The sequence below is a fragment of the Tursiops truncatus genome, chromosome 4, assembly GCF_011762595.2.
Source record: "Tursiops truncatus isolate mTurTru1 chromosome 4, mTurTru1.mat.Y, whole genome shotgun sequence".
Classification (NCBI taxonomy): domain Eukaryota; kingdom Metazoa; phylum Chordata; class Mammalia; order Artiodactyla; family Delphinidae; genus Tursiops; species Tursiops truncatus.
Genome location: NC_047037.1, coordinates 94,129,323 through 94,139,990, shown reverse-complemented (window position 1 = coordinate 94,139,990; position 10,668 = coordinate 94,129,323). Strand labels below are relative to the sequence as shown.

Below are 10,668 nucleotides of genomic sequence, written 5' to 3'. Positions count from 1 at the left end.
TAATAATAATATTAATATACAGAAGAAAGATGCTGGTGGTCATAGTGGGGGACAAAGGGAAGATATATTTGAAGAAATAAAGAATATTTACTTATCCCAGAGTTAAAAAAATGACAGACCTCTTATTTGAAGTAGTGCATAAGGTAAACCATCTGTATCTCAGTTTACCCACCAATAAAATGAGGATAGTAGAATGTTTCTTACTATCTTATAAAACTAATATGAGGATTAAGTGAATTAACATATGTGTAAAGCCCTTAGAATAGTGCCTTGTACATAACTGCTATTTTAGTATTAGCTATTATTATTACCTAGCTTTATTATAATTAAATTCTAGAACATCGAAGACCAAGGGAAAATGCTTCCAAAGAGAATGAACCTATCACCTAACAAGGAAAAATGTTTACATTGATATCAGACTTCTTAACACCATAATTACATGGTAGAAACAAGAGCATTATATCCAGTCCAGCCTCAAAATATTGACCAGATGGAAACCCATTTTGAAAAACTCTTGGAGAATGTACTAGAATTAAAAGATACATAAAAACACAAGGGTGCTACAAGAGATACATGAAGTAATGGTGGCCAAAAACCTAGGGGATATCTTGGTTACTTTAAAAAGCTCAGATTGAGGAAAATAAATTGTAAATACCATCAATGTTGTGTTGGAGGTGGGAGGCAGGGAGGAAGACCAAAATGATGTGAAACCTGCAAGATACTAGTATTTTATATTTAAGAAACTAATAAAGGAAATGTAAGGGGAAAACCCATAAATATAGATCTTGGATTAGTTTCAACCATCGTGAGAATAAAATAGCCAGTAAGGATTTTCATGTGTTTCTGGAAGGACTGATGCAGCTATTCTGGGAAGCACCCTGGTAGTTATTCATCAAATTATATATGCATATATACTATGGCCCAGCACTTTCATTCCTGGTCTGCACCACAGAGAAATTACTACAGGAGTCCGTTTGGGGACAAGTAGGAGGATGCAGTTGGGGTATTGTAGACCAACACTGGATGATGGATGAGTTAAGCAGAATGACAGCAAAAGCCACTCCAGCAGCAGTGCTGGCAGCCCTGAAACCAGTGCACAGTTGGGTAGTGACTTTATTGAAATGCCATGTGGCATACACAACCTGTGGCAGGACCCTTCATGAGTGCCCTACTAGGTAAAGTTTGAACCTCTAGAAGTGGCAACATAGATGGAAAGAGGAAGTCACCACTGGCCATGAACAGGATACTGACAAGACATGACGTCAGCCTGTGCTTGAGTTGGGGCCATATGGTTGCAGTGAGCAATGTGTTTTTGTGGACTTTGGGCATCACACGCTTCTCAGTCTTACGTTGCTAATTGTGGATCCACAGAAGAACAAGAATAGGGAAACTGAGGGGGAAAAGACTGGTTTCATCACTAGATGGATTAAGGCAACTGTTCAAACTTGAACTATTAGAAGGGCTCTTAAATATGTATTGGAGTTTTCAAAGGGATCTAGGGTGAAGCAACACCCTTGGTTCAAACGACCTTTTTATGCACATTTTCAAACTGTTACACATGGTAAAATAGCAATTCCAAAATCTTGCAATACTGTGGAATCAATAACTTTATTGGTATAAAGCTTATCTATCACCTAGTATAAGACCTAGTGTAGTGGTGAATTGCCTGACTCTGGGAACAGATTATGTGTTCAAAGCCCAGCTCTACTGTGTACTATTTTAATGAAATAATATATGGAAAGGATCTGGTACTTACTAACTGTCAAAACAAATGTTTTCCTTATTTCCTCTATTTAATCATTAATCTGATTGAAGAGGTAAATTTTCATTTATGTGATTCATAAATCACATTTTATGACTGTGTCCAAATTGGGTAGAGTTAAAGTGTTGAAGTCATCTGATTCTCACTGCTGTTTGGGTTCAACTTAAGACCTAGATTAGTCTTTTGAGAAGAATTAGGTTGGTTAAACAGAATTTTGGATTTTATGTTGGATCAGATCTATGGATCAGATCTTTGGTCTATTATTCCATAGCAGGCTCTGAAATTCTTAGTTAATGAAAAGATATGCAAGTTACAAATAGCCATTTATGATGTGACATAAATTTGTACCATTATCCTTATATACTAATTTATAATGCTAGAGTGTGTAATTATAAAAATTATTATTGTCATTTATAACTTCTAAATATGTATTTTAGGCAAAATAAAGTACTTTTCTACTCTGTAATTTTTAATACCTTCAAATTTACACCCTTTTTGACATTAGGACTTGGAATATCATAGTTTATGATATGTACAGTGATGTTTATTGCATATTTGCTCTTTTCTCTAGCTTGAAAGGGGTATAATTGTTATTGCCAATTTAGCATGATAAACAACTTAGAAATTCAGAATGAGAAAAATGCTAGAAATTAATTATATTTGTCAAAGCATATGTAAACATTAATAAAATTTATAATGATTTGGGTGCTTAGACTTGATTTTAGATTTTTCTAATAGTAGTGGGAGACCAGACTGCTTTAAGAGTGTATGTTTTATATATACAAAGAAATGGAGGTAGGGAGTCTATCCTCTTTTTTTTTTAACTTCAATTTTGTGCATGTGTGTGAAAAAATGGAAGATATATTTGGAAAGGAAAAGAGAGAAGAGTGGGTCTAAGTTACTTTCAGTTTAGTTGATTATTTAAAAATTTGGAAAAATGTAAATAAGACCCATAATATTCTCAAAGATAAGAAAGAGGGCAGGGAAAACCAACCAGAGACTTGGTTCTGTCATAATTATGATGTGAAATTAAAATTCCATTTCTTCTGGGAAGTTTTCCCTGGTCCTCAGCTGGAAGTCATTTCTTCCACTTCTGACTTTCCAGTGCATCTCCTAAAGCACTTAAGACCTTGTCTGGTAGTGATTTATGGACACTCTCCAGGGTCTTCTGATACTATAAGATTATAAACTAATTGAGTAGAGGACTTATATCTGATTCTGCTTCAAGGTGGAAGGCAGTGGCTTCTAATGGAAGAGCATGGCGTTTAGAGTCGGCAAGAATCCAGTTTCAAGCCAAGCTCTTCTACTTCCTGTCTGACTACACATTAATTTTCCTGTGCTTTGATTTCCTCATATATAAAATGATAATAATAGTTTATAGCATTTGCGAAAGATTTTATAAAATAATTCCTGCCATGCTCCTGTTCCTTGCATATATTCAATAAATGTTAGCTCTCTTATTTCATGTCTCTGATAAGCATTCCTTTCTTCTATGTAGGAGGCATTCCTATAAACAAGGAATGAATCAGGCATTTTGCAACTGCATCTCTCACTATTGGAAAGGCAATGTAACCATTACGTTTGACAAGTATGGCTTGTTGGATGTGATCATTAAGTGCTTTTATTCCCCCCCATGCTCCCACACTGTTATTTTAATTTGTTCAATGGGACCAGTATTTCCCCTTTTCTTGGGTAAAATTTTGGGGAAGCCCCATGACTTTTCTGATTACTTTCAGATAGTCAAGTTCTCTGCCAGTAATATATAGGTCTCATTTCATGTGATAATTAAAACTTCAAACTTCATTGGAGTTCCAGCTCCTCTTTTCAGCTCACTTCTGTTGCCTGTTAGCCATGGCCTGATGGGTCGGTGGAGGGGGAGCTGATTGGCCTCTTCCACTGACTTATGCTTCTAACTCGAAAGAGGCAAGAAAGTTATTATTTGGCTAATACTGTCACAAATTGGTACCAGAGTCACAGATTATTGCTGTTATTTTGTTATATTTATTTTCTAAGTTGGAATTTTAACTCTTAGAACAGTTTTAATGGATACTTCAGGGACCATTCCAACATAGGCCCTCCCCATTGCTGGAGATTTTCTAACTGCATTCCCTTTGATGTGAATGAGATACTTTCTCTGGCTGAATATGAGGTTCCCATTGGCCTTGGGTTATTGATGGGCCTTTCACACTTTCATTCAACTAATATATCTTGAGCCACTACTATGTGTCAGATAGTCTACTAAGTAGATCAATTAGTGAACGAAGATTTCTACCTTGGGAGCATGTATTTTAAAGGAGAAGACAGAAAAACAATAGACACAATAAGTAAATAACACAGCATGTTAGAATGTGACATATACTATGGAAACAAGAGCAGGTTAAAGGGGATCAGTAGTGCTTGGGTGGGGCTAAATTGTAATTTTGAATAAGGTGATCACTTCAGGTCTTATTGACAAAGTTGATTGCAACTCTTCCCTTTCAGGTATGCTCACCCCTTTGCAATGTGACTTTGCTGCTTCAGGAGTAGAATCTCTCTCCATCTTTTGAGTAGAGGCTTGGCCATGTGATTTGCTTTGGCTAACAGGCATTAACAATTGTGAAAAAGGCAAAGGCTTGAAAATGATTGTGCATTGGGGTTTGCCCTCTCCTTCTGCTAGGGAATCCTTTATCACCAAGTGAAGAAGCCTAGTTTTGCCTGCTGGAGGATGAGAGCCCAAGGGGAGATAGAGCTCTCAGCTTTCCAAACCATTCTAGCTAAGGTCCCAACTGAGGCTGAGGACCATCCATCTGAGGTCATTCTAGATCCAGCTCCAGCTGAGCTGGCATAGACAAGAAGATTATAGTAGCCAACCCACATAATCATGATCATTAACAAACTGCAATAGCTTTAAACTACTGAAATTCGTGGTTGGCAATACCTTACTGATACAATGATGTTTTAACAAAAATGAAGGGCACCCTTCAAGGTGGAGGTGGGTTAGCTTTCTCTGAGTACCTAGATTTGTGGATGGGGTTGGCTACTTGAATAATTTCCAGGTTCTGTTAAGGAGAAGGAAGGTGTGAATTATGTTTGGTTGGTAAGAGTGCCCACTGCTGTAGATCCCAAACAGCTACAGGAGAGGAGAATTAAACTCAGTCTGGGTGGTGGAGAGGGATAAGGAAATGAACCTATGTGGGGGTAACACTTAAAATGTAGGTTGGAATTCTAAATAACAGCTGGCCAAGACAGCTGGGAAGAAAAGGGCAATGAATCCTTACAACAGAAGTGAACAGCTTGGGCAAGGCACAGTGATCTGTGGATCATGGATTTTGGGGGAAATGCAAGTAAGTTTTCTTGTCTGAAGTAGAATTGTGCCCAGATATTTACAACATTATCTGAAGGAATTCATCAGCTTCATCTCTGGTACAAAGAAATATCCAGGAACAGGAATATTGAACTTCAAGTATAATAGCACTTCCAAGAGATTTCCTGGGAAATTAGTTGCCCAGGGAAGGTCTAGGCAAAGGCATTTGTGTGTATCAGTTTACAAGGAATATCTGATATGATATTCCCATATCTAGATATTCCCATAACTAGAACAATTTCCATTGAACCATTTCTTTAAGAAGGAATATAATGGTGAAAAACTTAAGAACTCTGGGCCCAGACCGAAAGATTTTGAATCCCAATCCTGTTACTTCTTAACTGCTTGACTTTGGTCAGTTTATGTAAACTTTCTCATCCTCAGTTTCTTTTTCTGTGAAATGGGCATAACACACTTCCTTCCTGTTCCCCACTGCCATCCATTGCCTTATTTCCAGAGTCTAAAGTGTAATATTTCATGAACTGCTAGTGCCTAGCTGCTTGACTTGGATGCATATACTCCTTTTTACCTTTCTTATATGTAGAATGTCAGCATTCATGGGATTGCACGTCTGTTCTTGCTCTGCATAATCATACAGAGAGATTTCCTTCCCTGTAACCTCAGGATTTACATTGAAAAATTGAATTGATAGCTACTGCTCTGAAAACCATTTCCCTCATCTGTTCCTGCCTTCCAGGTTTAGAGAATTTAAATATGCATTTAACCTATTTTTAATTGGTTGAATTGCATTCTCTAAAAAGATATGCTCAAATCCTAATCCCTGGTACCTGCAGATGTGCCCTTACTTGGAAATAGGGTCTTTGCAGATGTAGTCAAGTTAAGATGAGGCCATCCTAGATTAGGGCGGGCCCTAAATGCAATGACCAGTGTTCTTAAAAGAAAGGGAGATTTGGAGACATACAAACACGCTCAGAAGAAAGAAGGCCATGTGATGACAGACGCAGAGATTGGAGTGACGCAAGGATTTCTATGGCCCTCTGTGCTGTGGTTGTTGCAAAAGCTATTATCAATATTCCCATCAGGAAGAAATGGATCTATGCAAGAAATTCAGTGTTTAAATACATAAATGAAGACCGTCGGCAAGGAATAACTTTTATCCCTTTATATCTTACAGCCAAAACATAGGCTTTCTGCTGCCAACATTGATATTTATCATTATCTTTTTCTTTTTTTTTTTCGGTTACAGATTTAATGAAGTCTGAAAGGCATGCGCAATCATGTTCAGAGATAGGGAGGCCCCGCCAGGCTCTCTCTCTGCACCTCGATAGAAACGATGTGGATGTGGTGTCCAGGTACCATGGCCAGGCTCAGCACACGAGGTTCCCCGGCAGAGAAGGAATTCGACGGCTTGAGGAACTCCTACGCCGAGCCCAGCATAACACTGCAGTCACGGTTGGTGAAGAGGTAGCAACCGACCAGTGTCCGCCCATCTGTCATGCGAATGCGCATGGTCTTGTTGAGCAGCGCCTCCAGCTGCTGCCTAGCGTGCGTAGCCAGCGAGTCCTCGCGCTCCCCGTCTGAGTCCCCTGCGCTGGAGCTGCTTTGACGCCGGCTGCAACAGCCATTCTCCTCTCGTAGCAGCATGATCCAGCAGCGGCCATTTGTTCCCGGGCCTCCTCCAGGCCCTTCAACTTCCTAAGAACCTTCCGGGTCCGGTGGTCTGAGATCTCGCGAGTGTATCATTATCTTTTTCTTAAATTTAAAAACAATTCTATTAATGTTCCTTTCACTGTATCAGATTAGTTGTGTTGGATGAGAATAATAATGATAGCCAGATCGTCATAAGATGCCTTTATCAAGTTTTGTTTTGTTTTGTTTTCAGCAGACTTAATGAAGCAAATCAAGATTTACCAGTCCCCTGGATACTTCTTTACTCTTTAGCAAAGGGATTTGAATGAACAGTTACTGATGAAGAATGACAGAGCATTTTGGTTAGTGCACATAAAATTGTTGTTTGTTCAGGTTATAACAAATACACTTTAAATTTAATTTCAAGTTTCCTCTTTCTTTTCTCTTTGAACTTTTGCTTTGAAATTCTTCTCACGGCCAAAATGCTTTCCCAAATTGCATAGACACGCCATTGCTTCTGAGACCGAATTAGCCTCCGAGATGGGCTCACACAGCCAGCACCACCTAGGCCTGCAGGCCAATGCTAGTTTGTAGCAGTGACCAGGGAGATATCAGCTTCCTAACTGATCTCCCCCTCTTCCCAACCTAATTATTTGGAGACCTTCAAGCTTTCCAGAAATATCTGCAATTAGTCAGATGGTGTCTAGGGCTTTGTTTAAAATTACAATAGAAAATTTATCAAGACCATTTGGTCTAATCTCTCTCATCATCTTCCCTATAGATTTTTCCTCTTCTCTCTGGAGAGTTAGAAATGAGCTGTCATGATTATTATATAATTACAGAGAATAATAACAATAATAATGCTTGAAATTATTATTACACCATGAATAAGAATGATATGTAAAGATAACTCCTTGTCAGAATTAGAAAGATTTTCTTCCAGAAGCTCAAACAATGAACAGTTATTAGCTTTACAACCTCTTTTTGCTGATCGTGGTTGGAGCCCTGGTTTCGTAAACCAGGGGTCATGAGTTCATACTTCACTAGAATGTCAACCTACATCTAGTACCTAAACAAAATGACTTGCACAAAACAGTAGTTCAATAAATATTGTGCATGAGTTAATAGATAAATTAATAATAGGGAAAATTGGGGGGTAAAGATAGATTATATTTCACTATAAGTAATGTTTTTAAATTGTTTTTGGGCAGCTTATGTGTATGTAGCAAATATCTGGTTAGGCAAAGTTTAAAAAGAGAAAACACTTAGAATGTAAAACTATACCTTGAGTTTGACTTCTAGTTCTGGTATTTTTCTGTGTCCTTGAATAAGCCACACCTCTTGGAGTTTCAGTCTTCACATTGGAGTTTACACACACACACACACACACACAGAGCATTAAAGGTTTTCTTTAATCCAACTTTAAATATAAACTTGAAAGCCTCTAGTCTCCTATCCTTAGTCTTATTTCCATTCCCGTCTCCCCAGAATCAGCCACTTCATACATTTATTATGAATTCTTCCAGTCACATACAGGAATGTACACATATGTGAATGAAAAAATATAATATTGTGTGCCTACAACTTTTAAAAACTTGCACAGATGCTATCAAAGTGTATATAGTATCCTGAAACTTGCTCTCCCCCTCCTCACTGTAGTTTTCAAGATCTGTTCTTTTTCTTTTTAATATTTATTTATTTATTTTTATATTTGGCTACATTGGGTCTTAGTTGTGGCATGTGGGATCTTTTTCATTGTGTCGCAGGACTTCTCTCTAGTTGTGGCGCATGGGCTCAGTAGCTGTGGTGTGCGGGCTTAGCTGCCCCACAGCATGTGGGATCTTAGTTCTCTGACCAGGGATCGAACTGCGGATTCTTAACCACTGGACCACTGGGGAAGTCCCTTCAAGATCTGTTCTTAATAATATATACTATCTAATAGCATATATTATTTGATTCTCCAATGCATGACAAACAGCATACCTTAGTGCTTCAGAGAAAGCATAGACTCTGGAGCTACACCATCTGGGTTTGTAACCTAGCTATACCATTTATTGCTGTGGCATCTTCGGGAAGTTACTTAACCTCTCTTAACTGTCTCAGTTTTCTCATCTACAAAATAGGGATTATAATAGTGCCTAGATCATGGAGTTGCTATGTGAATCAAATAATTTACCAATCCTTCAGTATAGTGCCAGCACATAGGAGGATCAATATATGTGCTTTCTAAATGAAAGAAAACAACTGATGAGCGTTTTGTTTTCCATTTTTTACTATTACTAACAACGTTCCAAAGAATGTTTCATGTATATATTCTAGTTCTTTTGTGGGAGTGTTTCCTCAATAGTGTATTAGATATGGAATTGTTAGCTTATAGGGTTTATATGTTTCCAATCTTATTAGATTATCTTGAATTGCTCTCCATAGTGATTGTACTAATTTATGTTCCTACCATTGTTTAAGAATTTCCATTTTTTCCCAACTGAGTATATTCCCAACTGAGTATTTTGCCCAACTGAGTATTATCAAACCTCTCAAATTTTGCCAATCTGATTCATGTGAAATGGATTTTATTTTTGTTATTATTTATTTCCTTGATGGTAGGTAAGGATAAACATCTTTTCAAATGTCTTTTGGACATTCTGAGTTCTTCTTTTGTGGATTGTGAATTCTGCTTTGCTTGGCATAGGAATCCAAGTTTATTGTTTCCCTATAGGAAACATGCATTATTCCCAAATAACTTCTTGAATCAATCCCATTGATGCGTAATGACACCTCAATTATATAACAAATTTCCATAAGTGCACCCATATTTGTTCTGGCTCACCATTCTGTTTCCTTTACTAATTCTCTCATCAATATTACCTTCAAATTACAATAGCTTGAGAAAGATCTTGATGTCTGGTGGGACATTTTGCCTCTTTTATTTTCAGATCTGCCTTAGAAATACAGTGTCTGTGACTCTTCCATGTAGATTTGAAGATCAGTTTATATAGGTCCATAGGGATAACTTGTTGGGAAGTTGTCTGAAGTCCCATTTAACACTTGATTAATTTTGGGGAAATATAGATTTTTATGATATTTGTGATTCCTTCTGAATTACTCTCCATTTATTTAGTTATCTCTTTATGTCCTCAAAGAGCATTTTGTAAGTTTCTCCTGAGGAATAAATCAGAGTGCATGTGAACACACAAAATGAAAAAAGGTATGTATATTTAAGTATTGTAATTTTAAAGGAACTGTGTATAATGACAATACACAGGAAAATCCTCAATATCTGATTTTATCCAAATACATTTCCCTTTGTCTTCAATGAAACTTTTATCAACTCTTTGCCTAAATAGTAATAATATTGAATCTTACTTTTTTCCTGTTTTATTTTTCCAGCCCATATCATAATAGAAAAGTTATGAATAGTGAATTATACAGAAGTGAGCATTCAGTAAAGAAAAAAGTAGGACATGTAAGCACCTTGAAAAATCATATCCCTCCAAACCAGGACTCAATCATAAAGTTTTTGAGAGGGATAATTTAAACAAAATGATTGAACAAATGTCCACTCTACATATTTACTTCATTTTCTCTAACTCTTATGTTTGTTGATCTTTCCTTCTCATATCTTATGGATTTTTTCATTTGTGAAGAATTATGTTTGAAATTTTGGAAGACAGGTAAGAATTCAAAAGCACAGGTCTTGCCTAAATTGGAAGCTATCACTATTAGTTAAATGGCATAAGGACAATGAAAAAGAACATCTCTTTTAATGACTAATATTGTAGGTTTCATAAAATCTTACGGGTTTTTTTTTTTTTTTCTGGTTTCACCTGTCACTTCCTATCATTGCAAGTTCTATTCCCTCCTTCAGGATTGACACTCTTTTAGGGACTGAATGCTTGTGTTCCTTCCAAGTTCATATGTTGAAGCCCTAATCATTGCTCTCGCCTGACCTACCGCCCCCCACCCCACACACTAT

General features: G+C 37.3%; 1 protein-coding gene across 1 annotated transcript; it reads right to left on the bottom strand.

The window, feature by feature from the left end:
* Positions 1-6,322: 6,322 nt before the first annotated feature.
* LOC101320673 (N-alpha-acetyltransferase 38, NatC auxiliary subunit) lies at positions 6,323-6,710 on the bottom strand. The gene is given in 1 exon segment (XM_019922273.3): positions 6,323-6,710. A coding segment is annotated over 1 exon segment (363 nt). The 3' UTR covers positions 6,323-6,347.
* Positions 6,711-10,668: the final 3,958 nt, after the last annotated feature.